This window comes from Aspergillus sclerotioniger, assembly GCF_003184525.1.
Source record: "Aspergillus sclerotioniger CBS 115572 chromosome Unknown BO94scaffold_32, whole genome shotgun sequence".
Classification (NCBI taxonomy): Eukaryota; Fungi; Ascomycota; class Eurotiomycetes; order Eurotiales; family Aspergillaceae; genus Aspergillus; species Aspergillus sclerotioniger.
The window spans coordinates 102518-124511 of NW_020291022.1; the positions used below are offsets into that span (position 1 = coordinate 102518).

Sequence of the window (21994 nt, forward strand, 5' to 3'; positions counted from 1 at the left end):
TACATAATAACTATAGATCCATACAATATACTAGTAACAAAATACAAAATGAACGAGTGAGTCAGCGATGAATGACATCCTTGAAGGTTATTATACACAATAGTATCCCTTTAATATCCCTTTATATTATATGTATATCGCCTCCCATATCACTGCCAATATACAGGCATTATATACCAAAGTAGTACGATGAAATATCAAGTGGGGAGAACCAAACCACGTGGGGCCTGCAGATCCCGGATGGGCAGGAAGGACATCGTCCAGAAACGGCAGTAGTGGTGCATCAGTTAATCATCGTAAGGAAAGTCCTACTCTTGAAGAAGAGATAGAGGGCGTCACTTTTCTTTTTTCCGTTTTTCTTTTGAAATGAATACAAATACGGTTGATACTTGCCTCTATATATTCTATCTGAATATAATCAGTAAATATCATTTGGAAAACAGTTTAGAATTTAATCTTGAATAAGAAAAATGGAATAGATCTACAAATATAATATGGCACATTATGAGTATGATTTTCATATAACTCATACCTGCTTGTTGTAAGGATAAATATCTAAAGAATCCTAGTAAAGCTAGTACCCCTAAGCTTGAATATGGAAATATACAGTTCTACGATTAAATCCTACATAGGTCTTATTTCCAACATCCAAAAGCCCTCCCTTGAGAAATTCCTATTACCCTGATTCAGATATTTCCACCAAAAAAGAAAGAAAGAAAGAAAGAAAGAAGAAGAGTGAGGTAAGCCAAGTGATTAACTCACCGTTGGAAATAATATCGTACCCGCTATTCAATAAGAAAGAATGCATGAGAAACTTTGAAAATATATATTAGGAGAAGTAATTGCCTAGCTGACATGCTCTGAATGACTCTTCAAAATCATAGCAGGGCATATGCTCTTACTAGACGTAGTAAGGGAGAAATGGTACGTCTGTGATAGGTGTGACCAAGGCTTTGTAGCTATTGGGTATTCTGTTAGTGAGACCATCAAGAGCGGTGATGCTGCCTACGGCAATATCATACGAGAATGTATACAGTTTCTTTGGGTAAATAATACATAAGAAGTGTCAATTTGTTATTAGGTTAATGGTGGGAAGTTCCCTACGATGTGTCAAATATGGCCTCTAAGACAGTGATCATTGGCGCTGCATTTCGTGCACGTTAAGTTTATTGCAAGCAGCTTCTAAGAGACAGCTGTCTATTCAAATCTAACTGTAGAGTGTCTAACCTGTCAATGCCACATACGAGTATTATACTAGCAGAATACCTATATAGTCATAATGCTGGCTGCTGAGTACTGAAAGCAAAGCCCCATGGGCACCCAGCGTCTAGGCAAAACTCCCCAGCCTAGGACCAAAATACTCACCACCTGGCAAGGTCAATCGAGTACAATACTTCGCCTCGCGGCCCGTCTCAGCGTCATTTCCCCACCAGGTGAATTCATAACCGTGTTAATTGACAGCAAAGAAAATGATGATACCCGCGAGGGCAATGGCAGTGGAAAACGCTGCCGAAAGGACATAGTTGTACTTGGACCAGAATGCCAGATACCGGAAACATAAATAGCTCATACTATTAATATATACAAGCACTACAGCAGACCACATATAAGCGATGTTATACTGCACATGTCAGTATATAAATAGTAATGAAGTAGATAAACTTACCGAAGACTAATGAATATCCCCATTAAAAAACATGACCGGATAGAATTTGCTGAACCAGTATATACAAGAGACACATCACTGTAGAAAATATATGATAATAGGAAGCAAATCCGACTAGAAATGCTGATAGAAGCACAATATACTGTCCTCCGGTACCGAAGATCTGCTTTATGCTTACACTACTAAAAAGCACTACAACAGTAAAATAAATGTTTATACCAGGGCATGTGAAACGGTTCACTTGGTCACTGTATAGATAAATTTATCAGTACAATTACTAATAAAAGCAGGTATACTCACGAGGTGCAAATTCCGGAAATACTCATAATTCTGAAAGTTTATCACCCCGGTGGCCACAATAGCAGACACAACAACCGCAATGATCTGCGCCTAGAAGGTCTGACAGGGTGGAACCTTAACATAATATGCCAGTTTCAGGTTATTAGCAAATGCAAGCACATGAGCCATCATCCACATAACTAAACATATATAAGTTGATGATCTTGTTTATTATATATCGGGGCTTACCCAAAGTATTTAGAAAAGTTCATTGCTAGTGTGTTACCAGGGTTCCATGCACCTCCAATAAACTCAGCGAGGACACTTCAAAACATAGTTAATCTCGACACGGGGAAGGAGGGAAGCGGGAACAGGAAGCAGCGTACTTAAACTCGACTGAGATTCCCGTGGTAGCTTCGATGATGCCAGTAGGTATGGCGAACACCAGGGCAAGCGCAATACCAAAGAAGACTACACCAACACTGGTCTGCATTGAGAGATGAGCACTGTAATGTTGTAGACGAAACGACACTCACATAAGTCGGCCAGGCTGCAATTGCGGCCACTCCCAGCACAATAGCAACCACATTTAGAATTGCATACCACCACTCCGGGACTGTATTGGTCAGATACGAGAACTGTGAAAAGACAAAAGCTCATGATTGCTTTTTTTATAGACTGACATGAGTCTACTATGGACATCCGGAAAGTCATTTGTATCACGGCGCTTGAAGTTCTTGAACAGACTGCGAAATCCCAGAGCAATATCCCGGCGATGATGCAAGTAGGCATACGACACTGAGGCCGCATACACTGCAAAAAAGAAGAAATACATGGTCAGGCTGCTAGCTGCCAGATATACTGGAGAGTAGGCCTGATATTTGGTCTCGTCGAGCCATCCACGGTCGTCCAATATCTTGGACACATTATGGGACTTCCCGTAATGATCAAAAATACTGTTTGTGTTAATTGGCAGGTAGCCAGTGTGATAGGCATTGGTCCAATAGAGTCCAATGATGGTAATGCCACCGAGCAGCACGCCGAAGAATGTATTGATCGTAACACTCGAAGGCACGGTCAATGGATCCAAGGCGTGGGTGACGATGTTCCAGTCGAAGGTAGGCAGAGGGTTAAATCCCAGCCCCTTCTTCATACCCGTGATGGCTGTCAGTTTAAAATCATTTGGAGCGATCCACGCAAGCCAGTCGAAGGTACTCAGAGCACTGAAAACAAGATCGGGGAACCAGAAGTAGACGAACATTAGCGCAAAGGCTACCAGAAAGAATCGAAACCGCGAGATGTTGAAGATGGTTTGAAAGGGACCAAGCACTGAGTGGTTCTCCTCTTGGCATTGTTAGCAGCACATAATAGCCTCGATAGCATTCACTCACCATTATGCAAGGAAGTATTCAAGGCGATAGTTACCAACGACCTCGGCCACACACAAAACGAAGGATAGACAATGAAGCCACGGAGAAGCCCGGCCAGTCCAAAGCCCATGAGGTCAGTCGAGAGCGCAAGAAGGATCTGATATCCGAAGTGTTTGGCGTACGGCTGACCGAAGTACCGATCGAGCCACTGCGTGAAGACTAGAAACGGTCAACCGCCACCCTGCGTGACCAAGAAAAAAGCCTACTGATGTATCGTGAGCTGGGAAGGGTCCCTCCAGCACTTGCCATGATGGAGATGATCATATGTTCCTTGCGGTTAAACGGACCAGAATTCAGGCTGTGGCGCGTGCCAAACAGGATCAAGCCAACATCAGGTAAGAAGTGCTCGGCAGCCTTGCCAATTGGAAAGACGAGGAACTGAACAACTGTAGAGCCAATGCTGATGGAAGGTTGGCGCACGCTGAACAGTTGGTTGACAAAAGCAACCAGAGCGACAAACCCCAGCCCGATGACCCACGCCCGGATGGTGCCACATGGAAGATCAGGGTCATCGTACGGGTCGACCACCGCATGAACCTCGGGGTAGGGACTATTTTCTGTAAGTAACAAGACCTCAATCTTTGCTTCTTCTACGGTTCTTCGGTGCTTCTCCGGCTCTTCAAGCAGTGTGGTATTGGCAAGGAACGCATGCAGGCGTTCCAAGGCGGCAGGAGAAAAGTTTGGATCCTCTGAATGGGAGTCTACAAGGTGCTTTGCCCGCTGACGTATATATTGGTAGCATCATGGTTAAAAATGAACTTGTAGATTAGGCATACTTCGCGGGCATCATCCAGTGTCAGTGATTCCGTCTGTCCGTGTGCAGTGAGCAGCTCGTCCACCGTGGCGAGTGGCGTCTAGATAGTCTCGTTACTTCGAAGTCCAGGGAGAAGACTTATCTGTACTTACTGAGCGAGCTTTCCCGCTTCAAGTTTCACATCTAGGCCATCCTCTTGCTGGCATCATCATTAGTCGGGAAGAGCTGATTTCAACGGAAGGCAGATTACCACAGGCGCAACTGCAACTGCAGGCTCGATCCGGTCGATCTTCTCAGACATGGTTTCCATCTGCGATTGCCTGAGACTGAGGCGATGTGCTTCTTTCATCCAGAAACATCGTGGTTGAAATCGGCGTGTATAGATGGTGCCTGTCATTGCGATGGTATCATCGTCGACACTGCTGTCCTCATGTGCCAATGCTGTTCGAGTCCCTTGGCACTCCGGCACCGGAGATGGACTGCACTGGTATACATAGTCACCGTTCCAGTGTTAATGCGAACGAGAAGCCGACGCATATCGAAACCATGACCGGGCTTGTAGCACACAAAACGTTCAAGATGGTGCGATTTCCGGTCTAGCCTATGGACAGGACAGAAAGATAAGGGACTGATCCACTGTCGGCCAACAAATGCCGCGGGCCCTAATTAGAGGGCGTTTAGCTGATAAGGGCCCACCTGACGTCGTTCCGGCCTACAGTCACGCAACGTTTCCAACGACTATCTAACCCCGCGATAGCCGCAGATGCTCGCTTTCGACAGTACAGTCCAATTGAGTGGCTTGTGTACTCCAAAATGACTGCCAAAGGGGACTTTTCAATTCCAATGCATCGGACTCCGTCATCTCGACGGCCACAAGGTCGCGCAATTAGGCGCTGGCAATTGCCAATTTGTGCCGGAATCTGCGCTGCAGCAATCTTGCTGGTCGGAGCGAGCCCCAGAGAGCTCCTACTGCCAACAGATGCGACCACGCGGCATGAATTCTACGACGGATTACATCAATGTTATGACGTTGAACGCCAACAGCAAGCTCGACGTGCTGGAGATAGCACAAGACAGAATCCACGATGGAATCCGGTCGCAGGACAGACTACCCCGGTCGTTATTCAGAACGCAACCCTGTTTGATGGCGAGTCGACTCTCGCTGATCCCGTGGACATCGTCTTCGAGGCTGGTGTAATCACATCCATTAGTGCCACTGGATTAGGCGATGATACTCCACAAAACGCGAATGTCATCGACGTGCATGGCAAGCATGTAACACCGGGTCTGGTGGATTTGCACTCTCACCACCTGCTGCTTCCATTTCCTCAGCTGGCGGCGACCAGTGATGTGAATGAGCGGCCCCTGCTCGGACCCATTACGCCCTTTGTGCGCGCCATCGACGGTTTCACGCCATCTGATCCAGCCATTCGAATCATCGCTTCTGGTGGTGTCACCTCCTCTCTTGTTCTACCGGGCTCAGCAAACATCGTCGGCGGCGAGGCATACCCGGTGAAAAACCTGCTTTTCCCCGGGGCAGACCGCGAACCCGTCATTGAGGAACTACTGTTGGAACATGGCATCCCAGAGCCAGATCGACAGCGGTATCTCAAGATGGCCTGTGGTGAAAACCCCAAAGGCGTCTACCATCACACCCGACTCGGTCTTGCCTGGCTCTTGCGAGAAAAGCTGGCAGAGGCACGGGAACTACTCGAGCGTCAGTCGGATTGGTGTCGTGCGGCATTCGAGATCGAGGGAATCAAATTCGGACAGGGTCAACATATTGCGAGTTTTCTTGAACGACAGGGGCGACGACCAGATTCATTCCAACTGGAAACTTTTGTGGCCCTTATTCGGGGGGAGCTGAACGTGAACGTTCATTGTTACACCCCGGAGGATTTGGAGCGCATGCTTGCCGTACTCCATGAGTTTGGCATCCATCCCCAGGCTTTTCATCATGCACTGGAAGCCTGGCAGGTTCCCGAACTTCTCAAACGCCAAGAGCCGTGAGTATATAACCTCTGTTTTGCGTTTAAATAATGACTGGTAAACGCAGGAATATCACGATCGCTACCTTTGCGGATAATGCTTTGTTCAAGGCCGAGGCGTACGGAGCGAACCTACGAGCAGCCCAGGTACTCAATGACCATGGTGTCCGGGTAGCCTTCAAGTCGGTATGTAAATGAAGCTCTGGGTGACATGGCTGCGCTTGCTGATGTCAATATAGGATCATACCGGAGAAGGCAACTATGCGAAATATCTTCTGTCGGTCGTACTGCAGCATTTACTGAGAAAGCTTACTGACAATGCTATAGCGACCAGGCTTCTATCGGTCACTCCTTTGGCTTGCCGGCCGATAAAGCCCTGCAGTCAGTTACCTCGATACCGGCCCAGTCCATGCAGCAAGGTCACCGCATCGGATACGTTCGTCCGAGTTATGATGCAGATATAGTCATTTGGGACAGTCATCCGCTTCAGGTCGGAGCCACTCCTGTGGAGGTCTTCATTGATGGACGTGCCCTATTGAAGGATGATGTAACAGATCAGTTAATTCCTTCCAGCTCCGGTGATATCGATCAACATGCACCCGAGACGCGACCAATCGTTGATCTCGAAGAGCGGAATGATGTCTGCTCACAGTCGCGCCTTGTTTTTACCGGTATTCGGACAGCACTTATCGATAGCCCGAGACTTGAACAAGCACCCGAGGATCTGGTTTTCGTGGTAGAGGACAACCGAGTCTCGTGCTTTGGTACCAAGTCGGCGTGTGTCAGAGGCGAGGACGAGGAGAGGATAACAGAGATAACGCTGAAGAACGGCTATATCACTCCCGGGCTCGTGGCCTTTGGCAACAACCTTGGAATCCAAGCGATCCCGCCCGAAAGCTCGACCGGTGACGGCTCAAGTGGCACAACTGGCGACCCTCTGAACGAAGCCAAGAATGTCCACTTTGCCAAATATGGTGTGCATCTTCATGGTGAAGCGTTTGACAGAGCTCGAATTGGAGGAGTCACGAAAGCCATTACTCCGCCACATGGCACTGGTCTTATTCGGGGTGTCAGTACAGGATTACGAACCGGGCCGCATGCGACTATATTGGATGGTGGGATCTGGAAGGACGACGTGGCTCTTCATCTATCAATTGGACAAGGAGCCAAAGGTGAGTAGTCAGGTTTTCTAATGGAAGAAGAGGGTCTAACAAAGGCATTCAGACGGAGACACTCCGACGATTGGTTCAGGAATCGATTACCTGCGTCGGATACTGCAACAGGGCAGCAAGAACGGAGCTGAGCAGCGCAGCGTGTACACACAGGCAGCGAATGGCTCCCTTCCGTTGGTGATCGAGGTATATAACGAGGACGATATCGCTCAGTTGATTCTGGTGAAACGAGAGTTCCCTGCCGTCAATTTAATTGTCTATGGAGGTCATGGCGCTGCTTTAGTAAGTCAAACTCACTTCCGTCCCCGTCAGTGTCATTAAACTCATGCCATTCACAGGTTGCCAAACCTCTAGCAGAAGCCGGCATTCCAGTCATCTTGACCGGTAACCGAGGAGCGCCAGATAAGTGGGAGAAGAAGGACGCTCTTCCCGGACCACCACTCAGCGACAGCCCAGCGAAAGTGTTGATTGAAGCCGGTGTTCAGCTGGGATTGGCCGTTCGAGGCGATTCCAAAATCCATGGGTTGGCGCGGGAGGCGCGCTGGGCCGCCAAGCAAGCCGGGCTCAGTGAGAAGCAAGCCATCGCGCTTGTATCGTCCAACATTGAGCAGATTCTGGGACTTGGTCGCACTGTCGATAATGACGATGCGTACAAGGGGGATTTTGTCTTGTGGGAAGGTAACCCGTTGCGTGGAGAAGGCTCAGTTGTGGTGGCTGTGCGTGAGGATGGCGTAATTGCAGATTGCTGGCCGGATTCTGGGATGTAATTGTTCCTCTGAGGCACCCAGGCATACAGGCTGCCTTGGGAATTAGGCTATCAACGCCCAGGCAGTCAACCCCACTCTTTCACTCCCTATTATTATAGCTGAGACACCCTACACAAGTACTTTATCCACCTGCCGAGGAAATATATCAATTGAGCACCCCAGAGATGAAAAACAAAACGTCACATATGCTGAAGAAAGGCCGACCCTACCAGATCTCCTTTGGGACCTGTCAAAGTGTTGTAAAAGACATAATCTTCCCATCTGTCCCCGGGAATAGCCCGAAACTGATAAGAAGTGATAATATGGGCAGTATTCGCCAGATCAGAAACAGCCAGCTCAAACTCCAACCAGTACAAAATAGGTGGCTGACCCGGAAAACATGTGCGTTATCAAAAGCGAGCTATACATCCTCTGCGATCGGTAGGAAGCTATCGAACCAATAATGTCTAGTACAAGAATGGAACCAGCCGTGATTATCTCGATGGCTGCCTGCAATTCAAGGCCCTTGTTGATATAGGGAATATGCCTGCATTTTATAGGATCTAACATAATATATGCCGGAGCTTCCATACCAAGATGGAAAATCTAGCACATGACTTCGCCTATTTAACTACCCGACCAGTCGTCCATTCACTCATTCAACTGATCACATTCGATACTCAAATTGGCTTTGAATCTCTTCGTCCTGAATTCTCCCGATCACTTCTTCAAATTCTTACAACCCACGGAAGAAAAAAAAAAAAAGAAAAAAACGAAAAATGGCATCCACGGACAGAAATGAGGATTCTTGCCCATTCGAGCAGCCCAAAAACTTTGCGCCTGGCCATCCTAAACACTGGGGCCAAGAGAGGGCGAAGATCGAACTGGACGGACAACCAACCGCCGTTGCTGTCAGCCCTGATCGTCGGATTATTGCCGTTGGTATTGGAGGTATGATATACATTTTTGATGCGGATACGCAGGAGTGTCTTCATAAGCTGTGGGGACATAAGACAGTGGTGAGGGTGTTAAAATTCGCTCCGCTATTGCCTGCGAGGGGCTGGGAGACCGGAGTTACATATGTATTGGTATCGCACGGGGATTGTTTGTGTCGAATCCATGAAAATCTGAGCATGAGCATGGAGGAATCAAAAATCGTCCACAATCCCTATGGCCTACAGACCCATCAGGATGTTGTTGTGTGGCAGCTCTGGACGAAAAGATCCTATGAGTCGATGTCACCTGATGCCAGAAGCCTTGCGATACAGGCATTAGAACCTATTGTGTCGGACCTGGAGACGAAATTCGGCTGGGAAGAACCGGGAAAAATTATCCGGGATCTATACTTAGATGTGAAAGATGCGTTCATCAAGGCCATCAGACGACAAGGCACTGAAAACAAATTTTTCATCTCAAGCAAGCAGCGCTCCGAAGGGGAATTGGCCTTTTTGGATGGTTTCTCATTTACCCCAGATGGAAAATCCTTGCTCTATCTCGAAAAGTATAATGGTCACGACTACCTACGTTTTACGGAATTATATAAGGGACACGCTGCTTTGCCAAATACTGTGTTCAATAGAGAAAACATAGGATGGTTTGGAATGAGCCCCAACGGCGACATCGCCGCTACCTCGCGTGACAGAAGAGTAGTACAGGTCTGGGACGAGCGTTATTACGACTTGCCATATAGGAAACTGTCGCTATTGGGCGACCGGGGTACTTGCGGTGCCTTCTCTCCGAATAGCAGGTTCCTTGCAGTTCACGAGGAGAGCCAGATGACTCAGTGGAGGTGGACACCACACGGACCAGACTCGGAAGACTCGGAAGACTGGGAGGATTCGGAGGATTCAGAGGTCCAAAGTACCCTGGAGACTAGAATCCGCATCTACGATATCTACGAGAAACGGCATATCTGTGGCACTAAGGTCTATGAGAAACTAGCGCCTTCTCTGGCGTGGACTGCCGACGGAAAATACATAGCAGGCGGAGCAGATAATGCTGTCGTATATCTCTGGAGTGCAGTCACAAGGGAGGCCCAGAGAACATGGTCCTTACAGGAAGAAGACATGAAGTTGTCTCCAGTCACCCGAGTGCAGTTGGTGAAACATGGTAAGAAGTTGATCTTCCAGACCGAAGACGGATCGGTTGTGGCGTATGACTTCGAACGCAAATTGAAGCAGCTTTTTATTAAGGACTACAATCAGCCTGAAGGACCTCCCATTGCACCCATGGCTGTTTCGAATGACTCACAGCTTCTTGTCGTTCCGGGTGACGGGGTCTTGCGATTGTGGGATCTCTAGCTGGTGTTTGTTTATTGTCTAGCTCTACTTCTGAATTTTCGACAAATCTGTTAAATTCACTTATCTGGCTGTAGTGACCTCGTAGCATGCATGGAAGAATTAATTTAACATGGGTTGAAAGTTATATGCAAACGAGACCATTGATGCTGAGAAGGCTTGGTGTAGATGTAAGTCGGTTTATAATGTTACTATCTGAGTACAGTCCAGATTATGCTCATTTGCTGCTACTGAGAGTACATGGAAAAGGGGTAGAATATAATTATCTAAGTCATGATTAGATATTGTTATTTTACTTTTCTTTTCTGTAAACTATAGTTTCTACGACTTGCGCAGTACCCTGAAAACTCGGTTTTGTCTACGTACTCCGTAGAATCTCCTCAATATGATGCTCCCTAAATCTATAGTAGTAGAACTATAGGTAGCTATAATGGCTTATTAAAGTGCTTTGAAGGCTGCATGATGGTCGGTGACTTTTTTAGGAACTTGCTCATTATGTGCCAAGGTAACCAATTGAAGACTCCACCATATGATAGCCCGCCAACCTCGCAAATCGTCATCAAAAGTGCGACTGTATAACATCTGTAACATTTCTCCCCCGTTCATAAACCATAGATCATCATACAACATATTAAATCAAGATCAAACAGATTCCAATAAACCAAGTCTAGAGCGCCCACAGACATCTTAATATCCATCTAGTCCGTCAACAAAGTACCAGTTATCACCACACATAAGCCAAGATGAAGTTTCCTAGACTTTAATACGCGCCCAATGCCTGGCCATTAGAATATAGCCAATAAGGCGATGATAATGAAAATACTCTCCTGGGTTGTCCAACATAGGATCATCCTCCACGGTCTCCACCCAGCGCGGAAGGTCATCTTTGAGTCCATTCAGAAGCGTATGGGGTTGGGGCGATGTGTAACTTCTCGGCTAAATCGAACATATGTTGAAAATCGTCGATATAAGCCATCGTTGACTCATAGTCCTCCCTTCGTAGACCATGCAGATTGGCCCACATCTCCTTGCAGCGTTGATGCCCATGTCCGATGACGACTTTCTGGATAGCCGAATAGACGTCATCGGCGTACCGCTGAGGGTAATGGGACTCCCTGACCCGATTGGCGAGAGTGGCCGAGAGTTGGTTATACAACCACTCCCGGACCATCTCGGACAAAAACTCCCATTTTGTGAACTCGGGGCGGGTAGATTTTGGTCTGGGGACGTCATTTTGTATTAAGTCCAGGAGATGTATTTGTTTGAGGATTTTTTCCACATCAGATTTCCAGTCATCGAGGTCTTTGAATTCGTCCAGATGTATCGAGACATGCGGAGGTAGGGTGGGGACTATATTGGGAAGGGATTTGGTCTGGCTGCGGTCGATGGATGAGGATGGGCTTGGTGGGAGCCAAGTGCTCGAAGCGGTGGATGAGAAGGGGCCAGCGAAGGCGGGCTGGTTTTCGATGCAGCTATCCACAAACTCATCGAAGGTTATGGATGGGTTAACTTGGCCTTCAGCGTGGCTGGCCATGATGAAAAGAACAGGAAAAAACGAGTGAAAGCGAAGGAAGGGTGGGGGTGAGAGTAATGTGCACGGAGGCTACTGCCACTGCCACTGTTCCTGTCACTGTCAACAAATGATCCACTACGGCGGCCGAGAGTCGCCATACGGAACCCTTCAGGGCCGATGGCTCCCACATGGCGTCGTCGGGAGGCGTTCACTAGCATCATTAGCATCATCTGCACACTCAACGCGTCTAGCCCGGGTGAGCAGCTACCCCGACGTACAATCGAGTTTGGTCCTTACTCTTCAGATTCCACTTGGGAGATTCAGCGGAAAGTGGTCGCTTACCACTTCCCATGGCCAACCATGGTCAACATGGTATTGAAATTCACTCTGTGTTGCAGTGAGCATTCTGCAGATCCCCTGCAGATCCCCTGCAAATCCCTGCATTTTTTTTTTCCCTTCTCGATCCCAAGTCTGGCCTGTGCTAATCGATTTGATTCTATCTATAGACCGAATCCTGAATCACACAGCCGCTTGCGTACTGTACAACACACCTTGGCCGCTCGGGTTTCCCATCGGAAAGTCGTCTCCTGAAAGATAGCAAGAACCGGCTGGAATGGCGCAATGCGATCCGAGAACCCGTGCATTCACTGTATTCACCAACACAGATAAATCAACGTCCAGTTCAGTTGGGGCCAAAAGGTACAAGCACAGGGCTTAGGTGGTTTGGATTGAGTGCCCTAAGACCAGTCAGAGAAAATCAGACAGCGTTGGAAACCCCTCGTGGTTGAAACCCAAGTCTATGCCCGATCTCTGGTTGCGGGTCGGGGCGTCGGGCCGATCAATTGACCCAGATATCAGTTCGTGTTGTCCAAACTCATTCACGTCATCTCGACCTCTTGTGGGTCGTGGAAAACAATCGACTTCTTTCGCCTTTCCGGTTACACCCTGTGACGGTTTAAAGCACAGTTACGGCCCATAACAGGCCCTGCCCAGGCCTTTCAGAGTCTTATATGGGGCGTTGGATAAGTCCCCATGAACTATCCTATAGGCTCCTCAACATTCCAGATCGACTGGCCAAGTAAGCACTAAATACTTGACAGGTGCTTGATGTTCAGTATCCAGACCGAGTAAGGATCAGATCCACATTCCTCGGTTATCACCCGAGATCATCCCGAGGGTCATCCTGGCCAATTGACAACCAAAAGTCCAAGCAGATAGTACATAGAGTGCTATGCATGAGCAGAATCTGTTGGGCCAGGTAGTATGGGGAATCAAATCTTGAAGCATGCTGAATTTGCCAATGTTGACGTGGATCGATGGTCGCTAACCGTTGCTAGTTAGTGTCCGGTTATCCCCGCCCCTATATCGACTACTGTCTATAACGCGCATTTTAGGGCATCCATTGTCCCACCCAGCGTGATTAGCCCCTGTTCCTTCGCGTGGCCCGAATGACTAATCGCATGCTTCTACAGGGCTGCAAGGTTCAAAAGGGGACACACTAATTTCTGACCACCTCGCAACTAGGGCCCAGGTTCAAAATTTGCTGCTGGTCGAGTGTGCAGCAAAGCCGTGGCCCCTGCACGCGGCTGCAGCTATAAGGCGGACTAGGGCCTCGTCCGATGTGTGGCGTACATGCTTAGTTTCCTGGGCCAATGATAACTGCTCCTGAGCACAGGATTGCAACTTGGCCCCCAATTCAAGGAGGAACGCTAGGTGCGGGCGCACCACGGCTACACTACGGTGGCGCCCTATATAACCGCCCTGTAGCTTTTTCGGCCAACGGAGCCCATCCCCAGGGCCGTGAACCCTCTCACAGACGCATGCTCATAATTGTATGGGACCATGGGTGATCCAGGGAGCTGGCAGTATTATAACCACGCGACTTCCATTGCCATTACCGTGCTTGGGGTCTTTTTCGTGGGGCTGCGTTTTCTGTCCCGGCATCTGGGGCATGTGCCCCTGGGGACCGAAGATGTCCTCATTCTGATTGCCCTGGTATGTTCTCTTGCTGTCAAATGGACTTTGACCACTGAGGTCGTTATAACTATCCCAGGTGAACCTATTTGTTGTTTTTGCAATCAACATCGAGAGTATGTTCCCGTCGAATCTCCTAGACTTATGCTGACGTGGCAGTGGTCGAGCACGGGCTTGGGCTGCATCAGAGTATCGTCTCTGACGCGGACATCGTAATCATCAATAAGGTACAATCTACTTCTCACTGTCTTGGCTCTCTCTAACCGCTCCCAGCTGCTGCTCTGCATGGAGTGTTTCTATTGCACATCCATCGTTTTTGTAAAAACCTCGATTCTCACCATGTACCACCGCATCTTCATCGACCGAGCCACGCGCATCGGTGCGTATATTCTTGGCTTCATCACCATCTCATGGGCAATTTCCATCATCTTTGCCTGTATCTTCCAGTGCACGCCCGTTGCGCGGGCATGGGACAAATCCATCCCGGGGCACTGTATCAACCTTAAGGGATCATTCATTGGCAATGCCGTGCCGAATATTGTTACTGATATCGCTATACTAACCCTGCCCGTGAGCCGTGTATGGCGCATTCAAGCATCTCTCAGTGAACGGCTTTCCATTATCAGCATCTTCTTATTAGGTGCCTAGTAAGTCTCGCCGCATCGTCTGCAGACATAAAACTGACATCGATTAGTGTGATTTTTGCCAGCATCTATCGATTCGTCACTCTCTTCGGAGTGGACTTTGAAGATATGACTTGTGCGTGTTCCTCTTTATTATCTTCATCCGAAGGACTAACAATCCCAGATACCCTTGCTCGGACCAACGCATGGTGTGTAGTGGAAGTTTCATCGGGAATCATCTCAGCCTGTCTCCCTACTCTCCGCCCACTGATTCGGACGCTATTCCCCGGTTTGCTCAAAAGCTCTCCCTCTACCTCAGAGCACATCTTTCGTCGACAAGACGACTCGACTATTACCAACCCAGCGTCGACTGCGTGGAATCATAACAAAACTAGTGACCACATTCAACCGAGCCAATCAGACTTGGAAACTGACGCGGACGAATATCCTTTGAATCGAATCAAGGTACAAGAAGACATTTCCTGGGATATTAGATCATTACATTCGCGACATACACATAGCCAGGGGGTATAATCAATAAGTTAACTGCAGTTAGATCAGATAAAAAAAATACTACTTAAGTGATTCACCCCTTTATCCATACTAACCATCACCCAAACCCGCACCCCAAAATCCACCCCCAAAAAAAACCCGCTCAAAACCAACCCCCTATCAACACAACAATCCAGCTAACATCAGCACTAAACACCAGACCGTCTTAAAACCACCCAAACATAACCAATAAAACCAAACACTAAGCCCACGATGTACCCCACTCACTATCAAGATCCGGGTTAGAGAATACACACTAAGTAATAGTGGAGCGTGTCAGTGGGATGGATCCACTATCAGGCCATACTTTCTAGCATAATTTGTATAAATATCCGTGGATTACTCCCTAGGTGAATTATGCATGTTATGCATATGGTCTGCGAGTTATGGCTACCGGTAAAAGATAGTAATTCATTCCATAAAACCAAAGAATTGATTGGGTGTGTTATGTAACGGTGTAGTCATGTAATGGTAAATTGAACCTAGGGTAGTACCTATGACGGTTGTAGGTTTACCCGATTAGGTAATTGCATTTCGGTCTTGGTTGGGTTATCTTTGTTTAGGGTGTTCTATGTAATGAGGAGTGATTTATAGATTGTTTTTGTGATGGGGATGAGGGGTTTTGTGGATGTATGGATTGTTTCTTGGGGATGTCTTGGATTGGTTTATTGGTTGGTTGATGGGGGTTATGTGGGAGGTGGGATGTAGCATGTATGTATGTCTAGATGGTTTAGTCAACTTGGTTCAAGGTAGGTAGTAGTCAGACTTTGTATGTTTGAGTTAGCCGTCTTTACAGTGGGTTTGTTGTTATGTAGTACGGTATATAGAAGATGGTATCGATATAGTATGTGTGTATTTTCGAAATATACTCAGAAGTACTCAAGAAACAAGCATCGTCCTCCTCTCCATCTCCAACACCCCCAGTTCCTTCCTGGTCAACCATACCGATCCTATCCGCTCATTTGTCCCCCCTACCGGCCTTACCAACAATACAAAAATACCAATATGATCCCATGGTGCACAGCGTTGGATATTATGCAGAGTTTCAAACAGAATAAGTCCATTCCACTCCGCTAAAAATTCCTGATGTTTGTCTTCCCCTTCCCGTGGCATCGGCCAACAGATCAAGATTGGGGCCCGAGAGTATTCCCCATTCACGGCGATATAGAATGCAGGGGGATCGCCTCCGAAACGACTAGCGAAGACGATGTTCAGCCGGAGGACCAGGCAGTCGATGAGGAGATGTGGGGTCATTTCAGGGAGGACCTTTTTGTCGTTGTGGGTGAGGAGGTATTGGTCGAGTGGGATAGGGGGTTTCTTTTTATGGTGGTGTTTGCTTGTGGTCACCCAGATACGCACTGGGGGATGGTCGTAAAGAGGCTGAGGAAGTAGGTCACTCTCATCGCAGGTGAACCGGACCCGGAACAGAAAGTAGCTGTACGAGACTGTGCCGATCCAACCGGCCCAGGACCAACTGGGGAAGTCGGGGCGTCGCTGTAGGTGGGATTCCTGAGCGAGGGGGTTCTGGGTGTATACTGGTTCCCAGGCGAGGGCGCACGCAAAGCGGAGGTTGATGTCTTGGGCGAGGGGGTAGGGCGAGTTTTCGAAGAGAAAGGGAATCCCCCAGTAGGTGGTGTGGGTGGAGCGGGCGAGGATGCCGCGGAAGGCGTTGATGGCGTCGGTGCTATAGGAGAGGTTTCGACTTGAATAGTGCGTAAGATGGGTTCGGAATTCCCATGGTCGGGGAGGCATCCAGGAGTAGTACCCTGCGTGTCCGGCGCTGATGTTGGTGAAGCGATCAGGGTCGAGGACATCATTGTGGCTGGCTTGTTGGAGGGGCCGTGATATCATGATGGATTCGCAATGGGCGGTTTCGGCACACATGAAATAGACCTGGAAGTCTGTGAAGAAGAGACATCGACGCGAGAGAATCACTTCTTGGAATGTCCAGCCTCGGGTGATCCATGGGCTGCGGGTCAGAGCTCGTCGGATGGATGGCAGCGTGGACACCAGCCGAGTCTTGCCTGAGACAGCTTGCGGTTGATGCAGGCGCGGGACAGCACCCACTCCAGGTAATCCAGACTGGGTATCATCAGAGCCGGCCACGATAATGGTGGCATATGCGCCAGAATAAATCATGTCCATGCGTGAGATCTGGTCGTGCTTTTCTTGAGCATCATCCTGGTTGATGCAATATTTGTCGGCCCAGAGATATCGCCCCCCGAGGTGCTTGACGACCGTTATTGCGTCTTCGATGGCGGGATGTACGCGGGTTGATAGAGTCATTTTATGGCTTTTCACTTGGTCCATCGCGCCGTCTTCTGGGCGTGGTGGCCCCCAGACGTAGCTCAGAGCGTAATAGTCCCAATTTGGCTTCAACGGAAGAATCTTCCGAGTCTGGCAGTCGATGACTTTCAAGGCGAAATGCGGGCGAGTCGGGGTCTCGGAGCACTGGGGTCCGTGATGGCTTTGGCAGTCCGTCAACCACTTTCGCAGTCGTTCGTAATTGATCTGGTTCGGACGCACCACACCACCATGCGTCCGGGGACTGGGAGCCCCAACTGGCATTATGACACTCTCTTCCAAGTGTTTGCAGGTATCATACACTCTGGCCTCGCTCGTATTGAGCACATCATCGCCCTGGCCTGGGAATACCGCCAGGATGACACAATCAGTGTCGCTTTTCATGTACGCATCGCCCCATCGGATCGCCTCGATAAGCTCGCGTCCCTTGACGCCTGTTGCTGTTTCACGCGTGATTCCCACTTCTTTCACAATGCTGCTGAATGCTCGAAGATGGTATTCTCTCGTATTCCAGGCCGTCTGAGTGGTAGCTGCTCCATCAAATTTCACTTGGTTGAATAGATCACACATTGGGCATGGGGATACTTGTTCAGGTGTTGGTAGTCTGCCCAAGGATAAAATCGACAGCCCCTCGAGCCGGGCATAACGGACCTCGTCGTTGAGCCGGAGAATGGCATCAAAGTCGATGGCGCGACATCTGGCGCACAGAGGTGGGTCCACATGGTCGTTGGCATTTGGCGGTACGTCCGCGCTAATACTTGGGTTTGGTGTCTTGGCCCTAAAAGGCAAGTTGAATTGCAGCCGCATGCCTGCAGTTTGTCAACCAGTAGTGGACCTGGAGTACAATCGTTGTTTGTTTAAAGGCACTGAGCTTACGGGTTGGAGGATGACCCCGCATCCCGTGATCCGGCTAGTCCTTAGCTGCAGATGGTTCCATCGTGTCACGGGAATGATCAGCCACCAGAAAGCCACCAGCACGTGCAGAGATTGATTCCTAACACCTGTGACATGGATACCCGACATTGGCAAGGAATATCAGAAGGATTCATGACAGGTGTATTCGACAATGGGATAGAAATCACTGCTGCAATGCCTGTCAAAGGTTTCAGAGGGGAACTTGAGTAAGAGCTCCTCCCGGAAGGAATTCCTGAATAGGACCATTATCTGCATGATGTAGTCGCAGATAGAGGCAAATTGCAGGGCATTCCACTCTAGCTCTCAGTTCAATCCACCAAATACTGCGACTTGCTTTGCGGTACCACAGATAGAGCAACAACAGCGCAATAGGGTCCCTGTTCCGGAGCAAGTCTTCAAAAGGGCCATGGATACTCCGCATGAAGAGTTGAGTTGGTCCCATTGTGACCTCGCTATCCGGGAGATCCAAGATCGGGGATACCGCGTGGGCAGCATGGAAGTACGGATTATTGTCGGCCGTTGATGTATCTCCGAGATTACACACGGCAGCCAAGGCCCTGGGTATACCGTCGATACCTGTCTCTGGGAATGGTGAAAGCATATGAGCAAAAGTCACCGCCATGACGCGGAAAAGGCTGTCTGATCGCAGCGGATTCACCATGTGCCACAAGGACATTTTGCCCTTGCTCATACGCAGCCAGTCTAGGTCGGAGTCGGATGAATTAAGAGGCCACGCTTGTTCGGGGGTAGATGCCTCAGGGGATGAGAAAGTTAAGATAACGAGAGCCGCCGCAGTGCCCCAGATTGGATCCTTATCCTTTGCTTCCATCGGTTGCCTCAGCAGTTTGTTGAAGAGAACGGTAGCTTGAGCCCAGTGGTAACACTCTTCTAGAGTGCGAGGACGATCTAACAAGCCATTTAGATGGCGGTCATATGTTAGCGCCACAGCTAGAGAGGCGTGCATTAAGCAGGGGTACTGTCAACCATGTTAGTCGAGTTCAGCCCATGACGGTATGATAAGCCTACGGCAAAAGCTAGTTCCAGGAGCTTACGATTCATTTGGATCATATTCGGATCATTTGGGGTAATGAGACTTCGTCCCAGGTACCTGGTGATGAAATCTTGACACTTGGCGTTTAGCTGGTAGGAAATGGATGCATCAGAGGTCCAGACAGCATTGGTGAGAGGACGCTGAACCACCAATGATCGCCCTGTATCAGCAGTGATAGGCTGGAGATCGGAAATGTTTGACACAAAGTTGCATAATACCCCGTATGAACGACATCTCTTACAGTGGGGTTTGCCTTCGTCGCACTTGAGTTTGCGAAGCTTGCAATTTCGGCAGCCAAATCTCGATCTCCGCCGAGTTGCAGCTTCCCGCTTTTGCCTTGGACCTGTGGAAGCCATGCCTGGCTAATTATCCAATGCCTGACGCCCTTGCGTGAGGGATTTCCGACATTGATGGGGGATGGGAATGAAAGATGGATCCGTCGATTCACATGATCGGCGCCCGAGGTCATCCGCTAACCCGCTTTCGGGTCGGAGCTTCAACGCTAACTGTTCCTCGGCTACACAAGGCTCTGATTGGCTGCAAGGTCTATACCATCAACGTCACTGCATCAAGAAATGATTCACTAGGCGTGGGAGCTGAAGTTATAAGAAGATGAGAATATCTCCAGATCCTACAAGTAAGTCTACTGACAGTGGCATTCGACGCATGCAGTTTCACCTTGACTACTAGACTTCATCCATACAAGATCCCACACCTCGACATCATTCCCTCATACAAGCAGACAATGGCTACCCATCTCGCTGCTGTTTCTCAGGCCAAAGGTACACCCTTCGAGATCCAAGCCCGTCCCACGCCAAAACCAGGTCCCGACGAGCTTCTCATCGCGGTCAAATCCATCGCTCTCAACCCAGCAGACGGCATCATGCAGGACCAAGGCCTCTTCATTCCCACCTACCCCACAGTCATCGGCTTCGACTTCTCAGGGCTCGTCGTCGAGGTCGGCGACAACGTCCCCATAGAAGATCCGGGCCCTTGTTTCCAGCCGGGCATCACCCGCGTCGCCGCCTATGCCGCCTCCGCCTGGAAGTCCTGTGATCCGAACTATGGTGCTTTTCAGGAGCGGTGTCTTGTTCCCTGGCAGCATGCTTTGATTCTTCCAGGGGGGATATCTTGGAACCACGCGGCAACCATGCCGGTCGCGGGACAGGTACCGCTTAGCGCGTGGGATATGATGGGCATTCCACGGGTGGGAGATTCCTCTGCTTCTTCTAGACAAAAGACAAATGTCTTATTGATCTGGGGTGCTTCCTCAAGCGTCGGCACAATGGGCGTGCAAACCGCCCGGATACTACGGGACGATCATAACTCTTCGTTCGCAGCTGTATACGCCACAGCTGGCGCGGCGAATCAGGAGTACGTCGCCTCTCTAGGTGCAGATCGCGTTTTCGATTACAAAGACCCGCAGGTGGTGGATGCCGTTGTTTCTGCGGCCAGAAAGGACGGTCTAGTGATTCGGTACTGCTTTCTTGCGACAGGGCAACTAGCGGCCTGTCAGGCCGTGCTGAAGGCTTTTGCTCGGGACGATCAGAAGGCGAAGATCGGGTCGGCGCCCATCATTCCTCCGGACGCAGAAGACGTGGACGGCGTGGAAACCATCTTTGTGATGCCGTCGATGGACGAAGAACAGAGATTGACTCAGTTTAGATACTGGATGGGTACATTGAGGGAGAACCTGGCCAAGGAGACAATCAGGCCGAGTCCAGAGCCCAGGGTCCTGGGAAAGGGCTTGGGGTTGATTGATGCCGGTTTGGATATGATACGACGGGGGGTGAGTTGTGCTAAGTTGGTGGTTGAGGTTGGGGAGTGAGAATTGATACGAAGGGTTGATATAGGTGTCTGTATAAGAGGATGTGACGTCCAGTGACACTTGTAGACAATTGAGCAGTATAACATGATGGAATGGCTACTGAAGCCTGAATAAAATACCTACGGACCACATTGGCCATCTATATAGATTAAGCAGTAGATACCACATATCCTATGCATAATTTGACACCAATGTCCACAAATCATAGTGAGGCAGAGGGACAAAAGAATCAGTCTATACGAGACTATAGAGACCATGTATCTTGACATGTCGGGCTTATTCCTGCCTTCTTATTCGCTTCTCTTATCTCTCTTGCTCTTCCTCCTCCTGCTTCCTCCGGGCTCTTTTCTCTGCTCGTGAATGCTCCCATTCCTCTCTCTGCCCGCTTTTATCAAGATCTGCCAGGAAGAGTTCATACACTCGACCCAGTGTCTGGCGCCTGAAATCTTCATCCAAACGTAGCATCCACCGGTAATTATACACTCTCCTTTCCTTGCTTCTCCGCAGAATTTCCAGCTCCTTGAACTGGCTCAACGCGTCCTGCTTGAAAAGCTCATAGAACTTCCGTTGCATGAGCCGTACTTCCCCAGGCCCTCCTTTACTCATCAAGGATAGGCTGTGCGGTACATAGGTGAACAGTCGCTCGTACGTGTCCTCGTACTATTCCTGGACCAGGTTTTCAACACTGGCCTGCACTTATGTCTTTCAGTACGTGCATATTTTCACCTTCCTGTTGACTTACTGAGTACCCTGCTACCTCCATCTGCCCGCAACTACTACACCTCATACTCACCGTGCTTCCGGGACACGGTCCCAGGAAGTGCTCCAGAATATCAGACAGTATGACAAAACAACCCTGGCACACAAATATCTGCCCATCCCCTGTCTCCTCAATTTCTTTA

General features: G+C 49.1%; 8 protein-coding genes across 8 annotated transcripts; 4 read left to right on the forward strand and 4 right to left on the reverse strand.

Annotated features, from left to right (window-relative positions):
* Positions 1-1327: 1327 nt before the first annotated feature.
* BO94DRAFT_559912 (OPT oligopeptide transporter) lies at positions 1328-4430 on the reverse strand (the record flags this gene model as incomplete). The annotated part of the gene is made up of 14 exons (XM_025614107.1): positions 1328-1411; positions 1460-1621; positions 1782-1914; positions 1967-1996; positions 2034-2056; positions 2081-2168; positions 2195-2269; positions 2332-2432; positions 2482-2561; positions 2612-3289; positions 3337-3534; positions 3582-4095; positions 4152-4229; positions 4380-4430. 14 exons carry the CDS (start codon positions 4428-4430, stop codon positions 1328-1330), a joined length of 2295 nt encoding a protein of 764 aa, XP_025463369.1.
* Positions 4431-4734: 304 nt separating this feature from the next.
* Positions 4735-8138, forward strand: BO94DRAFT_240106 (uncharacterized protein). The gene is made up of 6 exons (XM_025606362.1): positions 4735-6135; positions 6186-6303; positions 6357-6394; positions 6445-7289; positions 7342-7571; positions 7628-8138. The coding sequence occupies exons 1-6, from the start codon at positions 4943-4945 to the stop codon at positions 8054-8056; spliced, it is 2853 nt and encodes a 950-aa protein (XP_025463370.1). The 5' UTR covers positions 4735-4942; the 3' UTR covers positions 8057-8138.
* A 626-nt stretch (positions 8139-8764) lies between these two features.
* On the forward strand, positions 8765-10335 carry BO94DRAFT_525031 (WD40 repeat domain-containing protein; the record flags this gene model as incomplete). Its single annotated transcript, XM_025610296.1, has 2 exons — positions 8765-9818; positions 9912-10335. The coding sequence occupies exons 1-2, from the start codon at positions 8815-8817 to the stop codon at positions 10333-10335; spliced, it is 1428 nt and encodes a 475-aa protein (XP_025463371.1). The 5' UTR covers positions 8765-8814.
* A 782-nt stretch (positions 10336-11117) lies between these two features.
* On the reverse strand, positions 11118-12181 carry BO94DRAFT_240199 (uncharacterized protein). The gene is made up of 2 exons (XM_025606363.1): positions 12143-12181; positions 11118-12056 (listed from the first exon to the last, which is right to left on the reverse strand). Exon 2 carries the CDS (start codon positions 11864-11866, stop codon positions 11213-11215), a length of 654 nt encoding a protein of 217 aa, XP_025463372.1. The 5' UTR covers positions 11867-12056; positions 12143-12181; the 3' UTR covers positions 11118-11212.
* Positions 12182-13493: 1312 nt separating this feature from the next.
* Positions 13494-15026, forward strand: BO94DRAFT_538994 (uncharacterized protein). Its single transcript, XM_025612602.1, has 6 exons — positions 13494-13840; positions 13899-13935; positions 13979-14046; positions 14093-14466; positions 14514-14578; positions 14627-15026. Exons 1-6 carry the CDS (start codon positions 13688-13690, stop codon positions 14974-14976), a joined length of 1047 nt encoding a protein of 348 aa, XP_025463373.1. The 5' UTR covers positions 13494-13687; the 3' UTR covers positions 14977-15026.
* An 802-nt stretch (positions 15027-15828) lies between these two features.
* Positions 15829-18254, reverse strand: BO94DRAFT_240224 (HET domain-containing protein). Its single transcript, XM_025606365.1, has one exon. It carries the CDS (start codon positions 18103-18105, stop codon positions 15874-15876), a length of 2232 nt encoding a protein of 743 aa, XP_025463374.1. The 5' UTR covers positions 18106-18254; the 3' UTR covers positions 15829-15873.
* On the reverse strand, positions 18255-19661 carry BO94DRAFT_240223 (Zn(II)2Cys6 transcription factor domain-containing protein). Its single transcript, XM_025606364.1, has 2 exons — positions 19240-19661; positions 18255-19189 (listed from the first exon to the last, which is right to left on the reverse strand). Exons 1-2 carry the CDS (start codon positions 19618-19620, stop codon positions 18404-18406), a joined length of 1167 nt encoding a protein of 388 aa, XP_025463375.1. The 5' UTR covers positions 19621-19661; the 3' UTR covers positions 18255-18403.
* Positions 19662-19927: 266 nt separating this feature from the next.
* BO94DRAFT_627631 (zinc-binding alcohol dehydrogenase family protein) lies at positions 19928-21120 on the forward strand. Its single transcript, XM_025617437.1, has one exon. It carries the CDS (start codon positions 20010-20012, stop codon positions 21090-21092), a length of 1083 nt encoding a protein of 360 aa, XP_025463376.1. The 5' UTR covers positions 19928-20009; the 3' UTR covers positions 21093-21120.
* The last annotated feature ends 874 nt before the right edge of the window (positions 21121-21994 follow it).